The sequence below is a fragment of the Erinaceus europaeus genome, chromosome 2, assembly GCF_950295315.1.
Source record: "Erinaceus europaeus chromosome 2, mEriEur2.1, whole genome shotgun sequence".
NCBI lineage: Eukaryota > Metazoa > Chordata > Mammalia > Eulipotyphla > Erinaceidae > Erinaceus > Erinaceus europaeus.
The window spans coordinates 66,051,931-66,070,612 of NC_080163.1; the positions used below are offsets into that span (position 1 = coordinate 66,051,931).

The 18,682-nt window shown below is 42.9% G+C and overlaps 1 protein-coding gene across 1 annotated transcript; it reads left to right on the forward strand.

The window, feature by feature from the left end:
* Positions 1-292: 292 nt before the first annotated feature.
* Positions 293-17,836, forward strand: LSM1 (LSM1 homolog, mRNA degradation associated). The gene is made up of 4 exons (XM_007516701.3): positions 293-522; positions 5,647-5,715; positions 7,772-7,887; positions 17,370-17,836. Exons 1-4 carry the CDS (start codon positions 477-479, stop codon positions 17,538-17,540), a joined length of 402 nt encoding a protein of 133 aa, XP_007516763.1. The 5' UTR covers positions 293-476; the 3' UTR covers positions 17,541-17,836.
* Positions 17,837-18,682: the final 846 nt, after the last annotated feature.

Below are 18,682 nucleotides of genomic sequence, written 5' to 3' on the forward strand. Positions count from 1 at the left end.
TGGTCAGTCGCGAAGGGGGCGTGCCTGAGACAGCCAATCACGGATCAAGCCCCGCCCCCTCGGTCGCCTCAAACTGGGGTGGTGGGATGGAGGTCAGCGACTCTGGGTTCTAGAAAACTAGAAAGCGAGGCGGGGGGCGGCGCCGTGTCTTCGAAAGAGAAGAATCCACCCCCACCGTCTATCCAATCTGCATTCTTCTTCCTCACTTAACAGGCAGAGGAAAGGGTGGCCCGGGGAAACCACACGATGGCCCCGCCTCTTCCGGAGACGGGGGCACGTGGGGCCGGAAGTGGGTGGGACTAACATGGCGAGGTTTCCGGCTGGCCCCGGCGACTGAAAGCCGGGGCAGAAGTGCTGCTCCTGGTCCGGGTTCGTGTCCCCGGTCCCGCCGAGGCGGCGACTGCGGTAGGAGGAAGAAGGAGGTTGACCGCGCTGGCTGACCGCCGCTCTCTATCGCAGCCTTACCTCAGCTCAAAATGAACTATATGCCTGGCACCGCCAGCCTCATCGAGGACATCGACAGTGAGTAGCTCTTCTCTGGGTGAAGTTTTTTTTGTTGTTGTTTTGGTTTTTTTGGGGGGGTGGTGGTGGTGGTGGAGATCTTTCCTCCTTGGAGGTCGGGGAATGACTCCCCCTCGGGGGCTGCACTTCCACCTCAGTGCTGATGGTTCGGCGTTGACATCCTTCTTGGAGTGGAGAGGAGCCCCCGGGACCACCGTTTGCCCACCGGCTGCTCTCTCCGTCCCTGTCCCTTGCAGTCTTCTCCAGTCCCCGGAGCGGGGGAGCCACAAACTGCAGGATTCATCCCTGCTTCATAGCTGCTGATATGCAGACATGCAGAGTTAGTTATCCGGCAGACTTCTGTCTGGTCGGTTCTCTCCCACCTACAACCTTTTCGAAGTACCCGCTTGTTATGCCTGATGGATGAGAATACTTCAGAAAAAAAAGTATTCCTTCTGGCCATGGAAATATTAAAATAATGGTAGTTGGACATAGTTGTCAGTCAACATCCCTTTATGCTGTTTAGTCATTTGCAGTCAGCTTTTACCTAGGGGGCCTTTGGGAGAAAAAAAAAAAAGTTTGCACAGTTTCAAATAAGTTGCAGCCATCTGCAGCTACTGTGTAAATCGCAGAGTAAGTTTGTGATGAAATTCTTTTGATGGCTGTCTAAAATAATTTTAAATGCAAATTGGCTGTTTTGCTGTTGAAGGGAAATGTAGTGTAAATTGAGCCAAATTCATATGTGTAACCAGTGTAAGCCTATCAAATTTAGTAGTTTGAGGTTGCCCTTATCTACCTTATATTAATATGGATTATTCCAGGTGTCAATTTATTGAACATGTCCTGTCACTTTAATGAAAATGACTTTTGACCTCAGGCCCACGACCATATACACACATTTAACTTTTCTTCCTGTAGTCAGTCTTCTTGTCTTTTCAACCATCGTCTCTTTTGATTAAGAAGTATTTCTCCCTTTCTGATTGTGTCTCTTATTATTCTTTCCTCCTGCTTCTGGAGTCTCTTTTCATTAATAACTCATTTTTCTTTCGGTTTACACACACCCTACATCATGAATACTGTGGTGCCCATATTAATTTTTTTTCACTTTTTTCCATATGATTACTCCCAGATCATCTCTTGAGTCTTATCTATTTTAATGCTATGCCCTGACCACCTGCAGCAGATCTCCAATCTATTTTTGTTGTCAGCACTGTTGATGTCTTATTTAATTAAGCCACTTCACTTACAATTGCGCTTCTCTTACAGCTTCTTATCCTCTCGAACCATTTCCCACTTTGGTTCAGGTGTCTTCCTAATCCCATACTCTGGGAATAGCCTCATATTTGCTTTTTTCTTTGCTGCCAGTTTACTCTTCATTGTTTTCTTGTTCTTTAGGAAGTCAAATACAGATTGCTCTGTTTCTAAGTTCACCTCCTATTGTTTCCCTTCATACCTTCAGTTTAGTCAAATATATGAGCCACTCCACCTCCCAACCTAAGTATTGAATTTCTCTTTCCTGTCATTCTTTTCCACAGCCAAAAATGACTTACCTTTCAAGGTGTAGCTCACAGACATCCTCCAGCTATATACAGTTTCCTTCAGCCCCATATAATTAATATTCGCTTTCTTGTGGTACTGAATTACAGCCCAAGGAAGATTATAAATTGCACTAGGAGGAATGAGTGAATATGTCTGTTCTGCATAAAAAGTACTTTATGTATGGTCTTAAAAAACCCAGATAAGGGAGTTCAGTGGTAGTGTAGCGGGTTAAGTGCAGGTGGCACAAAGTGCAAGGATCCCAGTTGGAGCCCCTGGCTCCCTACCTGCAGGGGAGTTGTTTTACAATCGGTGAAGCAGGTCTGTAGGTATCTATCTTTCTCTCTTCTTCTCTGTCTTCCCTTCCTCTCCATTTCGCTCTGTCCTATCCAACAACAACAACATCAATATTTACTACAGCAGTAACACAACAAGGGCAACAAAAGGGAATAAATAAATATTTATTTAAAAAAAAGAAAGATGAAGGATCAGGAGATAGCTTACCTGGTTAAGCTTATACTTTATTACTCACAAGCACCCAGCTTCTAGACACCAGCCACTACATGAGAACATGTAGTGACAGGTGGGGACAGGTTTCCTGAGTGGTGGAGCAGTAGTACTGTGGTATTCCCTCCTCCCCTGCCCACTCCCCTTTTCACCCTTTATCTTAAAAAGAAGAAGAAGGGGCTGGGTGGTGGCTCACCTGGTTGAGTGCACATATTACAGTGTGTAAGGAACCAGGTTCAAGCCCCCATCCCCCACCTGCAGGGGGGAAGCTTCGAGAGTGCTGAAGCAGCGCTGCAGGTATCTCTTTGTCTCTGTATCTCCCCCTTCCTTCTTGATTTCTGGTTCTCTCTATCCAATACATAAATAAAGATTTAAAGAAAAAACAAAAGAAGTCTAGAAGTGTTGGAATTAAGTGAAAGGAGAGCCCCAGTGACTCAAAAAAAAGAAAAGAAAAAGAACCATCAAGGGCAACAGAAGGGAAATAAATTAAAGAAGAAAGAAAAGGAACCATGTGAATGTATTGTCTGGCCCTCCTAGTAACTGTTTTATTCTCATTCTCAAGTGTCAGCTTGAAATTACCTCCTCAGAGAGGTTTGCTCATGCTGCTGTCTTTCCTGTACTTCCTTACTTTCCTTATTACATTATCCTTCCGTCCTGAGTATTTTGCATTGTATTAATGACAATTTTTTTGTTTGCCTTCTTCCACCAGAGACATTAATTCATAAGACTGCTATCTTTCTAGATTTCCTCCTTTACCCCTCTTCTTTATTACCTTCTCCCATCTCTTCTTCCTTCCTCTCCCTCCTCTTTAGCAAAGAAAGAATGAAAGAGACCACAGCACCAAACTTTAGTTCAGACTGTCCTTGAACATGGCAATACCGTACACTATCCAAGTGAGCTCTTTCTCTAGTCTTGAGTCTCATTTTATGCTATATACTGAAATCCAGAAAAGTACACATAACTCATAACAAACATGAATTACCATTCGAACTTATTGCCTCATTTAAAATGTGTAAGGCAAGGGCAGGGGAGATAGCATAATGGTTATGCACCACCAGGCAGTGGCACACTTATTTAAGCACACACATTACAGTCCTCAAAGTTACAGGTTCAAGCTCCTGGTCCCCACCTGAAGGGGGAAAGCTTCATGAGTGGTAAAGCAGTATTGCAGATGTCTGTCTCTTTCCTTTCCCTCTCTGTCTCCCCATCTCCTCTCAATTTCTTTTTTTTTTTTTTTGTCAATTTTTTAAACTTATTTATTTATTGGATAGAGACAGCCAGAGGGAAGGGGATGATAGGGAGACAGAAAGACACTTGCAACACTGCTTCACCACTTTCAAAGCTTTCTGTGTGCAGGTGGGGACTGGGGACTCAAAGGCAGATCCTTGCACATTGTAACATGCACTCAACTAGGTGTGCCACTACCCAGCCCCTCCCCTCTCAATGTCTCTAACCAACAATAAATAAATATTATATTTTATTATTATATTTTTAAAAAATAAGATTCTCATACTTGAGTCTCCCAGGTTCAATCCCCTGCACCACCATAAGCCAGAGCTGAGCAGTGCTTTGGTAAAAAAGAAAATGAACCAAGGTCTTAACACCTGAGAAATATCACCAGGCAACGTCCCCAACCCAATTTTTATGTACTAAGTACTTAGAGACACCAGATTACCACTACTCCATCCATGTTGCTCCCAAGCAGTGTCAGGTATCAAACCCAGACCCTCATGCATGGATAAGGTATGTACTTTACCTGTTGAGCTATCGTCTTTAGAGCTTCCCCTAGAGATTATTTTAAATTAATGGGAAAATAATTCTAAAACTAAGCTCATAAAAATCATCTAAGGCTGGGGAGACAGCGTAATGGTTATGCAGAAGACTTTTATGTCTGAGGTTTTAGGTTCATTCTCCAGTACCATCTTAAGTCTGAGCTGAGCACTGCTCTGGTCTCTTTGTTTTTCTTTTTCAATTACAATAAGTAACATTTCTTTAAAAGGTCACCTAGATTAAATTTCACAGTGTGCACATAGAGGGACTAACAATGCTGAAGAAAGTTACATATTAAACATTAGCGTTTCAGTCCAGTAGGTCAGGTGATTCTTTTTACCACTGATCTCATCCAGCTCCAGACTGTTTTGGTCCTCCTTCCATTTTTCCCAGTGAATTGTGCCTTACATCTATCGGAAGAGGAAGCAATACAGAATAAGCTCCTCTTTATTTTAGTTCTGTTGTTACCCTGTATGTTGTCACTTACAGGGTTTTATAAGATTATGTATTTAGTTACTTTATGAAGTAAGGGCCGTGCACATGGGAACCATAGACTCTACCTCTGAGTCCCCTCCCTTGCTACTAGTTTTCTTGTTTTAGTTTTTTTCCACTTGGGCTTGACTTCTTCAAGCTGGCTTTTTCAGAGAAAGACAGAAACAGGGCTGGAGAGATAACATAATGGTTATGCAAAAAAAGACTTTCATGCCTGAGACTCTGAGGTTCCGAGTTCAGTTCCCAGCACCACCATAAGCCAGAGTTTTGTAGTGCTCTGGTGTCAGTTTCATTAAAGTAAATAAAAACAAAAATAAAGGCAAAGAATAGGACAGTTAAAAAGAGAGAGAGAGGTTTGGGAGCTAGTGACAATGAGAGAGAACAGGTATACCACAGCACTGAAACTTCATTCAGTGCTGTGGGGGGCAGTGCTCAGAATCTAGGTTGTGCCCATGGCAAAGCAAGCACACTGCCCAAGTGAACTTTCTTGCTGGCCTAGTTTTCATTTAAGTTGTTGCTATGGGTGTGTGTGTGTGTGTGTGTGTGTGTGTGTGTTGAGTGGTTCTGGGGTCATGGACATGAGCAGTTTTGCTAGTCATGGGTGGATTTTTTCATTTTTATTTCAGAAAGAGAAAGAGCAGAGGGGGAAGACAGTAGGGAAAAATCCCTACGGCACTGCTACGCTCTCTGTGCAGCTTCTGGGATTTTGGGATTCCCATATAGGGCCAGGGTTTGAATCCAGGACTTTATATCTGGAAAGGTGTGTTCCCCTCCAAGTAAGCTATCTCCCAGCACCCAGTTTTCATTGCTTACAGATCTTTTCCCCTCCTTTTTCTTTAGAAAAGCACTTGGTTTTGCTTCGAGATGGAAGGACACTTATAGGCTTTTTAAGAAGCATCGATCAATTTGGTATGTATTAGCTATGGACTTCCCTTATACTCTGGATAATAAGAGTTGCCCATTGTGTTTTTGTGTAATTTCAAATGGCAATTTATCTGCAACTTTTCTACATGTGTCTGGCATAAAGGAATACAGTTTTGAGTCATAAACAACATTGTGTTCTGAAATAAGATTAGTTGGTTCAAAAATTAGTATACAGCTATATAGTTGTGAAACTGGTTTTCAATAAAACACAATGTCTTTGAACACTTTTATATTTTCCCTATTAGTGGGAGCCAAATGATAGGAAAAAAAACTTGCTTTTTTACTGGAAAAATAAAAGGTACTTATTTGTACATTGATTTTGGGTGTGGCTACTCCTCAGAGTGGCTCTAGCACTAGCTGAGTCTCTTTTGCGCAGATTATAAGTTTGGCAGAAGGCACTTACTAAAACTGAAGATTATACATTTAGAATCTTAGTTTTATACTCTTCATTTTTCTGAAAAGAAACCTATGCTACTTCTGTTTCAAAGAACTTACTGAATCAGAACCTTAGACACTGAGGTCTGCTTCAGTATCACTGATGCTGTTTGCCTGGCCCCAAGACTAGAATTTTAATCTCTTCAGTTTTTTAAGGGTTTGTTTTGTTTTTAATTGCCACCAGGGTTGTCACTGGAGCTTGGTGCCTGCACGATGAATCCACCGCTTCTGGCAGCCATTTTTCCTTTATTTTACCTTACTTTAGAGGACAGAAATTGAGAAGGGAGGGGAAGGGGCTGGGTGGTGCTGTGCCTGGTTGAGTGCTCACATTACAATATGCAAGGACTCAAGTTCAAGCCCCCAGCTTCCACCTGCATGGGGAAAGCTTCATGAGTGGTGAAGCAGGTCTGCAGGACGTGCCCCCCATCTTTATTTATTGGATAGAGACAGCTAGAAATCGAGAGGGACAGGGGCTTGAATCTGGGTCCTTGTGTGTTGTAACATATGTGCTCAAATCAAGTGTGCCACCACCCAGCTCCTCTGTCTTCCTCTCTTATCTCTTTCCACCTCCATATCTGGATGTCTCTATCAAATAAATAAAGACAATTAAATTTTTTAAGAGAGAGAGAGAGAGACCTGCTTCGCCCCTTGTGAAGCTTCCCACCTACAGATGGAAAGTGTGGGCTTGAGCCCTGGTCCTCACACCTGGTAATGACTGCACGTAGCCAGGTGCACCACTGCCTGGCCCCCTCGTTAAGGTGTAGAGTGTTCCAAGTTTCCTGCTCATTTATATTTTCTTAGAACTATGTCAGTATTAGCCGTCAGCTAGTAAAGGAATTGGATTTTCTTAATCCTGTCAACATTCATGAGTACAAATTAATCTGAAGTATTTTCTCAGTTTGCAAGCTTTTTTTTTTTTTTAATCCCCTAAGTGTTCAGTCTTAATGAAAGAGAAGATTAAGATTTTAACACTTCCTAAAATTAGAAAGTGTGGGGACTGGGGAGATAGTTAAATATACCTGAGACCCCAAAGGTCCCAAATTCAATCCTCCAGCACTACAGTAAGCCAGAGCTTTGCTCTGTGTGTGTTCTCTTTCTGTTTCCCCTCTCCCTGTCTGTCTGTCTCATAAAAAAATAAGTAAAAGAGCTGGGAAGGTAGCACAATGGCTGTGTAAGATTTCCATGCCTGAGGTCCTAGGTTCAGTCCCAGAAACCACCATAAGCCAGCAATTCTCTGGTTTAAAATAAATTTAGAAATAATAATAAATAGGGGCTAGGTGGTGGCCCACTTGGTTGAGCGCACATGTTACAGTGCACAAGGACCTAGGTTCCAGCCCCCAGTCCCTTACCTGCAGAGGGAAAGCTTTGCAAGTGGTAAAGCAGTGCTGCAGATGTCTCTGTCTCTCTCCCTCTCTATCACCCCCTTCCCTCTCAATTTCTGGCTGTCTCTATCCAATAAATAAATAAAGATAATTTTAAAATAATAATAATAAATCAGAAAGTTTGGAAGTTATATTTAGCTAAATCTGTTCTCAGAATAACTGAGTTATAAAGCTTTATAATAATCTGAACTAAATATCTTTGTTTCTTCCCTGTGTACTTATAGCTAACTTAGTGCTACATCAGACTGTGGAGCGTATTCATGTGGGCAAAAAATACGGTGATATTCCTCGAGGGATTTTTGTGGTGAGAGGAGAAAATGTGGTCCTACTAGGAGAAATAGTAAGTGAAACATGTTAAGCTGCTGTGGGTCTTGATAATCATGCAAGCTAGGTTTCTTTTTTGCTTTTTAAGAAAAAAAAAATATATATATATATATTTTCCACATTTCACCCAGCCTCTCATAGTAAATCATCACATTAGTTTAGCAAAGCTACAGTTGCAAAAATTATCTACAGAGATAATTATTTTAAAAATACAGAGAATAGGCCTGGGAAGACAGTGTAATGGTTATACAGATTCTCATGCCTGAGGTCCCAAGGTCCCAGGTTCAGTCCCCCACACCACCATCAGCCAGAGCTGAGGAGTGGCATTTTAAAGATTTTGATCCCATTAGCAAAATATCACAGACTTGGAGTGATACCATACAAATACTGTCTTACACAAATGTGCTCTCTGATAAAGTATGACACTGATTATGTTCACTAATCTTATATTAGTGTATGTGTACATAGATTTTTTTTCCTGCTATCTCAACTAGTAAATTGAAATTAATGTCTAGTAAGAGAGGACAGTTCAGTAAGCAGTGATGTATGTAAGAATGTTTTATGGTCATTTGAACCATTATTTTGAAAGTCACATGCACAAATTCACCACTAGGGGCTGACTTTTCTAGGCTGAGACAGAGAAAAGGACATCACAGCACTGGAGCTTCCCTGGGACCTTGGCGCTCTACCAGACTAGTTATTTCTCCAGCCCCATGAATAGCTGTTTGTTGGCTTTGGTTTAAGATATACAGAGTAGCCCAGAAGGTGGCACAGTGGGTAAGGTACCCACTTGGACTTTCAAGTGTAAGGTTGCAAGTTTGATCCCCAGCTTTGCATATACCAGATTGGTACTCCAGTTTGAGTTTCTCTCTCTCTCTATGTCCCCCGCATCTCTCACTAATATATGTCTCTTTTTTTCTAAGGTTTTTTTTTAATTTTTTTAAAATGTTTATTCCCTTTTGTTGCCCTTTGTTGTAGTTATTATTGTTGGTGTTATTGATGTTGTCATTGTTAGATAGGACAGAGAGAAATGGAGAGAGGAGGGGCAGAGTAAGATAGATATCTGCAGACCTGCTTCACTGCTTGTGAAGCGATGCCTCTGTGGTTGGGGAACTGGTCTTGAACCTGGATCTTTATGCCGGTCCTTGCGCTTTGTGCCACGTGCACTTAACCTGCTGCGCTACCACCTGACTCCCCCTTTTTTTTTAATTATTTATTCCCCTTTGTTGCCCTTGTTGTTTTATTGTAGCTATTATTGAGGTTGTTGTTGTTGGATAGGACAGAAAGAAATGGAGGGAGATGGGGAAGACAGAGGGAGAGAAAGATAGACACCTGCAGACCTGCTTCATTGCCTGTGAAGCGACTCCCCTGCAGGTGGGGAGCTGGGGGCTGGAACCGGGATCCTTATGCTGGTCCTTGCGCTTTGCGCCACATGTGCTTAACCTGCTGAGCCGCTCAACTCCCCTTTTTTTTAAATTTTTTATTTTCCCTTTTGTTGCCCTTTTTTATTGTTGTAGTTATTGTTGTTGTTATTGTTGTTGGCTAGGACAGAGAGAAGTAGAGAGAGGAGGGGAAGACAGGGGGAGAGAAAGACACCAGCAGACCTGCTTCACCACCTGTGAAGTGACTCCCCTGCAGGTGGGGAGCCAAGAGCTCGAACTGGGATCCTTACCCCAACCTTGCACTTTGCAGCACATGTGCTTAACCCGCTGAGCTACCGCCCGACCCCCGTAAGCCTTTTTTTAAAAAGAGAGATGGGAGTCGGGCGGTAGCGCAGTGGGTTAAGCACAAGTGGTACAAAGCACAAGGACCGGCATAAGGATCCCGGTTCAAGCTGCCAACTCCCCACCTGCAGGGAAGTCGCTTCACAGGCGGTGAAGCAGGTCTGCAGGTGTCTGTCTCCCCCTCCTCCCCCCGTCTTCCCCATCTCTCTCCATTTCTCTCTGTCCTATCTAACAACGACGACATCAGTAACAACAATAACAACTACAACAACAATAAAAAGGGCAACAAAAGGAAAAATAAATAAATATAAGAAAAATTTTTAAAAAGAGAGAGAGAGAGAGAGACAGAGGTAGGGAATGGGAGGTGGGATGGGAAGGAACCACAGCAGTGAAGCTCCTTTATGACATAAAGGTAGTTCTTTTTTTTTTAATATTTATTTATTTATTCCCTTTTGTTGCCCTTGTTTTATTGTTGTAGTTATTATTGTTATTGATGTCATTGTTGTTGGATAGGATGCAGAGAAATTAAGAGAAGAGGGAAAGATACAGGGAGAGAAAGACACTTGCAGACCTGCTTCACTGTGTGTGAAGCAACTCCTCTGCAGGTGGGGAGCCGGAGGCTTGAACTGGGATCCTTCCGTGGGTCCTTGCGCTTTGTGCCAAGTGCGCTTTACCTGCTACGCTACCTCCTGACTCCCCGAAGGTATGTTGCAACGTACTAGAAATACTCAGTGACTAGGAGATAACTCAGTAAAGTGCACACTTAGCTATGTGCAAAGACTCAGGTTTGAACCCTCAACCACCGCATGGGAGTACCATGTGAGAGGAAATCTTCATGACCACTGGGCAGGGCTGTGGTGTCTCCTCTTCCTTTTTCTGAAAGCAAAAGCAGAGCTTTGGGTCCTGAATTTGATCCCTAGCATTGCATGTACCAGAGTGATATCCTAGCTATACCTCTCTTCTCATGAATAAGTGTTTTGTTTTGTTTTTCCATTTTATGAGAGAGGCAGAGAGGTGGTAGGAGGAGAGAGAGAAAAGAGAGCCACAGCATCATTGGTTCATATGCCACTAGAGATCAAATTCAGGACCTTATGCTTGATAGCCCAGCACTTGATCCACTGTTCCACCTCCTAGGCCACTTCAGACATTGTTTTTGTGACCCGGGCCTCTTCTATGCCTGCTTTCACCACTCCCCCAACTCCTCTTATTGCATATATATATATACACATATATGAAGAGAGAATGGAGAGAGAGAGCACAGCACCGTTCCACCACCTTCCATGTAGCATTCCTCAGTGTGGTCGTATTCCATGTGGCCTCAGTTCTCCAACCCAGGTCTCCACTCTTAGAGTAAGGTGCATGCCCTAGCTGATAGCTTTCTCCTGACTTCATGCAGACATTTTTAAAAGAATATAGGGGAAACCATTTTTTTTCTTCTTTCATAGAGACCAAGACTGAGAGGGAGAGGAAGGATAAAGAGAAATAAGTTGAAGCACCGCTCTGCTGCTCATGAAGCAGTTTCATATTTACTTGAAGACTACCTTGTCGGGGGCAGGGGTAGATAGCATAATGGTTATGCAAAGAGACTCTTATGCTTGAGGCTCCAAAGTCTTAAGTTTAATCTCCCACACCACCATAAGCCAGAGCTGAGCAGTGCTCTGGTAAAAAAACAAAACAAAACCTTATTGGGGGCTGGTGGTGGTGCCCCCAGTTAAGCACAAATATTACTAAGCACAGTGACCCTGGGTTCAAGCCCCTGCTCCCTACCTGCAGAGGATCCACTTCACAAGAAGTGAAGCAGGTATCTGTCTTTCTCTCCTCCTCTCTGTTTCCCTGTCCTTTCTCAATTTCTTTGTCCTAGCTAATAAAAATTAGAAAAGAAAAAAATGGCCTCTGGGAGTGTTGGATTTGTAGTGCAGGCACCAAGCCCCAGCAATAACCCTGGTGGCAGTTAATTTTTAAAAGTGTGTTTGGGGAGTGGTGGTGGGGGGGACAGACAGTAGTGCACTTAGTTAAGCACACATATCATGCTCAAGGATCCAGGTTTGAGGCCCCACCCCCCCACCTCCAGGGGGAACACTTCACAAGTGATGGAGCAGGTTTGCAGGTGTCTTTCTCCCTCTCTCCCCTTTCCTGTAAATTTCTTTGTGTTCTAGCAAATAAAAATAAAATAGAAAGGAAAAAAAAAATGGCCACCAAGAGCCGTGGATTTGTAGTGCTGGTACCTAGCCCCAGCAATAATCCTGGCGGCAATTTTTTAAAAAGTACCTTATCTAAATTCCTTGACTTGATCCTGCTTTCTCTGGCTATTGAAGTTTGCCAGGGAAATCAGAACAAACAAAAATTTACTACTTAATTTTTCTATTGTTTTTAAAGTTTTCACTAAAATTTTCAAATACCTAGCCATATCTTAAATCAAATTTACAGTTTGTGTTATGTGGTTTTTAATTTTTGACTAGAGACAACCTTAAAGGGAAGAGAGAGCCAGTGAAATAGCTCACTTGGATAGTGTGCTGCTTTGCCATGTGCATGACTGAGCTTTGACCTCAACGCCTTTGGTGTTACTGTGGTCTCTCTTCTGTCTCTACATCTGTCTCTGTCTTAAAAATAAAAAGAGTTTGAGCCCCCAGCTCTACACCTGCAGGGGGGTCACTTCACAATCGGTGAAGCAGGTCTGCAGGTGTCTATCTTTCTTTTTTTTTTTTTTTAATATTTATTGATTTTCCCTTTTGTTGCCCTTGTTTTTTTTATTGTTGTAGTTATTATTGTTGTTGTCGTTGTTGGATAGGACAGAGAGAAATGGAGAGAGGAGGGGAAGACAGAGAGGAGGAGAGAAAGACAGACACCTGCAGACCTGCTTCACCGCCTGTGAAGCGACTCCCCTGCAGGTGGGGAGCCGGGGGCTCGAACCGGGATCCTTGAGACAGTCCTTGTGCTTTGCGTCATGCGCACTTAACCTGCTGCGTGACCGCCCGACTCCCGGTGTCTATCTTTCTATACCCCCCTCTCTGACTCCCCCTCCTCTCTCCATTTCTCTCTGTCCTATCCAACAACTATGATATCAATAACAACTATAATAACTACAACAATGAAACAAGGGCAATAAAAGGGAATAAATAAATAAATATTTAAAAATAAAATTGAAAAAAATAAGAGGAGAAGGAGAGGTAATAGAGGAGAGAGACACCTGCAGTACTGCTTGTGAAGCTTCCCTCTGTAGGTGAGGGTCAGGGGCTTGAATTCCAGTGCTGGCACCTGTAAACTCTACCAGGTGTACCACCATGCATGCTCAAAGCCCCTGCGCCACAAAAAAAAAAAAAAAGCTTTAATAAATGTGTTTTGGAAATGCTTATATAGTCATATGGATTATCAGTCAGCTTGAAGAAATATTATGTCAGTCCTAGGGAAACTCATACTCGGGAATCCATTCAGAGTTTACAAACATCCTGTTGCTTAAAAAATGCCTAGATTCTGGGGGGCCAGGTGGTAGCACACCTTGTTAAGCACAAGGATCCTGATTCAAGCCCCTGGCTCCCCACCTGCAGGGGATCGCTTCACAAGCAGTGAAGCAGGTCTGCCCCTGTCTTATCTTTCTCTCCCCTCCCTCTTCCCCTTCTCTCAAGTTCTCTCTGTCCTATCCAACAACAACAGCAACAACAATGGAAAAAAGATGGCCGCCAGGAGCAGTGGGTTCATAGTGCAGGCACCGAGCCCCAGTGATAACTCTGGAGGCAAAAAAAAATAAAGATCCTAGATTCTGCCTCAAGTATGATAATATATACAGCCCTCAGTATTAAGATGGATTAATGATGCAGCACCATCACAGCTTAGTGAACTAACATACTGAAAAATCTAAGAGACAGTAAGTACACTGATCTCAGAACATTACCAGCTTCTGACTCGTGGTTGGGAGGCAAGTTACATTTGATAATGTGTATTTTTTGAGTGCAGTTAACACTTTCACCCAAGGCAGGGGTTATGTAATTTGTATGACTTTCATTCTTACTTCTCTAACGAATGTTCTCCATCTGATAACGCTACTATTTCTGAGCTCTGAGGCCTTGTGTGTAGTGGTAGACTGGCACGAGGAGTTTGCACGTGTTGGTGCCTTTCAACAATTTTATAGTTTGGGGAGTTGGATGGTAGCGCAGCGGGTTAAGTACAGGTGGCGCAAAGCGCAAGGACCAGCGTAAGGATCCCAGTTCAAGCCCCCGGCTCCCCACCTGCAGGGGAATCCCTTCACAAGCAGATCTGCAGGTGTCTATCTTTCTCTCCTCCTCTATCTTCCCCTCCTGTCTCCATTTCTCTCTGTCCTATCCAACAACGATGACATCAATAACAATAGTTATAACTACAACAATAAAACAACAAGGGCAACAAAAGGGAATAAATACTTTTAAAAAAGAAGATAGTTTAAAAAAATCAAGTAAAACATAACACCCTGTTATTTTTTAATTATTATTCGATAGAGACAGAAGTTGAGATGGGAGGGGGAGGTAGAGAGGGAACGAGACAGAAAGATACCTGCAGCCTTGTTTTACCACTTGTGAAGCTTTCTCTCCACAGGTGGAGATTAGGAGGCTTGAACCTGGGTCCTTGCACACTGTAATACGTGCACTTCACTAGGTGCACCACTACCTGGCCCATAATACCCTAGCTATGTAGCTTTCCCCATTACAGAAGTATAGATAATGAAAATGTTCGTGTTAAGTAGAAAAAAGTAAAATCTCTGGATAGTCAGAGATTTTAGCAAGGTTCTGCAAGATTATATTGGTTGTCAGGTTTTTATAAGGCTTTAAAAAATAAAATGCTAAGGGTGGGGGAGATAGCATAAAGGTTGTGCAAAAAGACTCTCATTATGTCTTGAAGTTTTGAAGTCCTAGGTTCAATCCCCCCACACAACCATAGGCCGGAGTTATGTAGTGCTTGATAAAACGGGGGGAGGAAACAGTAAGCATTTGTGCCATCTTTTTTTTTTTTTTTTGTAAGAGACAGCCAGAAACCAAGAGGGTAGGAAGAGATAAACAGAGAGATACCGGCAACACTGCTTCACTGCTCACAAAGCTTTCCCCCTTCAGGTGGGAACTGGGGGCTCGAACCTGGGTCCTTGTGCATTATAACATGTATGCTCAATCAGATGCACCACCACCCAGTCCCTTTTCAAATTTTTTTCATAATATTTATTTACTTACTGGATAGAGACAGTCAGAAATTCAAAAGATGTGGGAGAACTAGAGGAGAAGAGAGAGAGATACCTGCATCACTGCTTCACCATTAGTAAAACTATTGACCCAGGTTCGAGCCCCCAGCAGGTGAAGATCAGGGGCTCGGTCACTGTGCACTGTAACATGTTCACTCAACCAGATGCACCACCATCCAGCCCCCCAACTTTTTCATTAATTTTGAGAGAGAGACACATCCATCTACCTTGGAAGTTATCCCAGTGCTGTGATCCTTTCATCTAGTGTCAGGGCTTGAACCCAGGACCTTATACATGGTAAGGTGCACACTCTACCAGTCAAGCTACCTTGCAGCTTCTGGCACTTTTAAGTAAACAAAGCATTTTAATTAAAGTAATATAGTGTAGGGAGATAACTCAGTTGGTAGAGTGCATGATCCAGTTCAAACCTCAGTACCACGTGGAAAAACCATGACACCAGAGGGAGTTCTCAAAAGGCAGTTCCGGGGGCTGGGTCATGGTTCACCTGGTTGAGTGCACGTGTTACAATGCACAAGGACCTGGATTCAAGCCTCCCTGGTCCCTATCTGCAGGGAGAAATTTTATTATTATTATTATTTATTTTCCTTTATGTTGTAGTTATTGTTGATGTCGTCATTGATGGATAGGACAGAGAGATATGGAGAGAGGGGAGGAAGATGGGTAGAGAAAGATAGACACCTGCAGACCTGCTTCACCACCTGTGAAGCGACTCCCCTGAAGGTGGGGAGCCAGGATCCAACCAGGATCCTTACGCTGGTCCTTGTGCTTCACAAGTGGTGAAGCAGTGCTACAGGTGTCTCTTTGTCTCTCTCTCTATCTCCCCCTTCCTCTCAATTTCTGGATGTCTAGCCAATAAATATATAAAGACTTTTTAAAAAGGCAATTCTGTGATGCTTTTCCCTTTCTCTTTTTATATTTATTAATGAGGAAGATAGGAGGAGAGAGAGAGAGAAAAAAAAAAAGATTCAGACATTCATTCTCGTATATGTGCTACCAGGGATTGAAGTCAGGACCTCATGCTTAAGAGTCCAGTGCTTTTATCCACTGAGCCGCCTCCTGGACCACATCTTTTCCCTTTATCTATCTTAAAAATCAGAAAACAAGGGAGTTGGGCGGTAGCGCAGCAGTTAAGCGCATGTGGCGCAAAGTGCAAGGACCAGTGTAAGAATCCCGGTTCAAGCCCCTGGCTCCCCACCTACAGGGGAGTCGCTTCACAGGCGGTGAAGCAGGTCTGCAGGTGTCTGTCTTTCTCTCCCCCTCCTCTCTCCATTTCTCTCTGTCCTATCCAACAATGACAACATCAATAACAATAGCAACAATAAAAACAAGGGGAAAAAATATAATTAAAAAAAATAAGAAAAAAAAGATAAGCCTGGGAACAGTGGAATTGTGCATGTGTGAAGCCTAGGCACCATTAAAATAATAATAATCATCATCAGTGGTCTGGGATAAGGCATTGGACTCTCAAGCATGAGGTCGTGAATTATTGCCTTTAAAGGAGGGGAGAGAGAAAAAAGGTTTAGGACCAGGGAGGTAGCTCACTTGGTAGAGCACATATATTATCATGCATGAAGGCCTGAGTTCAAGTCCTTGTACACCACATGGTAGCATCTGTGGGGGGGGGAATCCTCAGGAGTGCTCTGTGTCTCTCCCTTTCTGTCTCTCACCATCTTAAAAAAGAGAGAGTATGTGTGTCTCCTGGTATTAGAGGCACAGAGCCTCAGCAATAACCCTGATAGCAAAATAAACTTACCTAATACCATTTTAGCCCCAACAGTTTTTCTCTTGAATTCTCTGTAGTTTCAAAGATAAACAAACCTAAGCAATAGCAATAGCAATTTTTAAAAATAAAAGTCCTTGACTAAAGTAGGGTTTTGGTTACATTAACACTTTGGTATTTACTGGCACTAATCCATACTATCAAATTTTGCAGTCATTTGTTTGAGAAATCTTTGCTGTCCCAAGGAAGATATTTCAGCCTTGTTGCAATTGTAAAAAATTATCCAAAGTGCCAGATGGTGGCTCACCTGGTAGAGTGGACACATTCCTATTTGCCAGGACCCAGGGTCAAGACCCAGCTCCTCACATGCGGGAGGGAAGCTTCATGAGCGGTGGAATAGTGCTGTGGGTATCTCTTTTCTCTCTCTTGTCTCTCACCCTCTAGGAAAAAAATGGCTACTTGGGATAGTGCAGTGCCTAGTCCCATCAATAACCTTGGTGGCAAAAAAATATATATCTTGTGGTCTGGAAGGTGGTGCAATGGATAAAACACAGGATTCTCAATCCTGAGGTCCATAGTTCAATCCCCCAGCAGCACATGTACCAGAGTGTTGTCTGGGTTCTTTCTCTCTCCGCCTATCTTTTTCATGAATAAATAAATCCATTTCCCCCACCCCCATCTACATATATATATATATATATATATATATATATATATATATATATATATATATATTAACCCAAGGCTGATGCAGGACTCCTGTGTGCCTATAAGTCTGTTTGGGAACATTGTTAGACATCAGGTGAAGCTTTTGAAATCTGCTTGATTTACAGGACTTAGAAAAGGAGAGTGACACACCCCTGCAGCAAGTATCTATTGAAGAAATCCTCGAAGAGCAAAGAGTGGAACAGCAGACCAAGCTGGAAGCAGAGAAGCTAAAAGTTCAGGCACTCAAGGACCGGGGGCTCTCCATTCCTCGAGCAGATACTCTAGATGAGTATTAAGTCTCCTGCTCAGAGACTGGTGCTCTCAGACCTCCTGGTAACCTCACGCGTATGACTAAAGACTGAGTTTTGAAACGTCATTTTTATTTTCAATTCTCTCACATATGCAACTGAAGAAATCATGTTTTGTTTTTTTTTCCTTTTTTAATCACAGAATCATTGTTTAAGAAACAGAGGTATGGACTCTTTTCACATCACTGTGGAGCCAACAACTACTTCTGTGTATTGCTCTTATGTCCACTTAGAGTTTACAGGGATGTATTTCACTTGTAAATAAAGTACAAATCTCAAAACTGTCAGGTTATTTTGCAATTTTATGTTGCCTCAATTAGTAGACAAAATGAAATTTATACTCTTGAAAGCACAAGCATGACATTCCTCCCTTCTGTCAAAATTCCAAGTTGCTACTTATTTATAAAGGCATATTTTCAAGCTAACTATCTTTGTTTTCCTCCCCTCTGTTTTTATGTTTGTACCTGATAAGAAAAATATTCAGGGGCCAAGTATGGCACACCTAGTTGACCACACACATTACAGTGTGCAAGGACCCAGGTTTGAGCCCCAGTCCCTATCTGCAGGGGGGAAGCTTCACAAGTGGTGAAATAGGGCTGCAGGTATCTCTCTCCCTCTCTATCTCCCCCTACCCTCTCAACTTCTGGCTGTCTCTATCCAGTAACTAAAGATAATATAAGGGGGGGTCAGGCATTTCAGTGGGTGAAGCACACATGACGCGAAGTGCAAGGACTAGCATAAGGATCCCAGTTCAAGCCCCCGGCTCCCCACCTACAAGGCAGGAGTCGCTTCACAGGTGGTGAAGCAGGTCTGCAGGTGTCTTACCTTTCTCTTTCCCTCTCTGTCTTCCCCTCCCCTCTCTATTTCTCTATCCTGCCCCAACAACAATGACATCAATGACAATAATAATCTCCACAACAACAATAAAACAACAAAGGCAGCAAAAGAGAGAAAAAAAAAAAAAAGATAATTAAAAAAAAAAAAAACACTGGGAGTTGGGCTGTAGCGCCGCGGGTTAAGCGCAGGTGGCGCAAAGCACAAGCACCAGCATAAGGATCCTGGTTCGAGCCCCGGCTCCCCACCTGCAGGGGAGTCGCTTCACAAGTGATGAAGCAGGTCTGCAGGTGTCT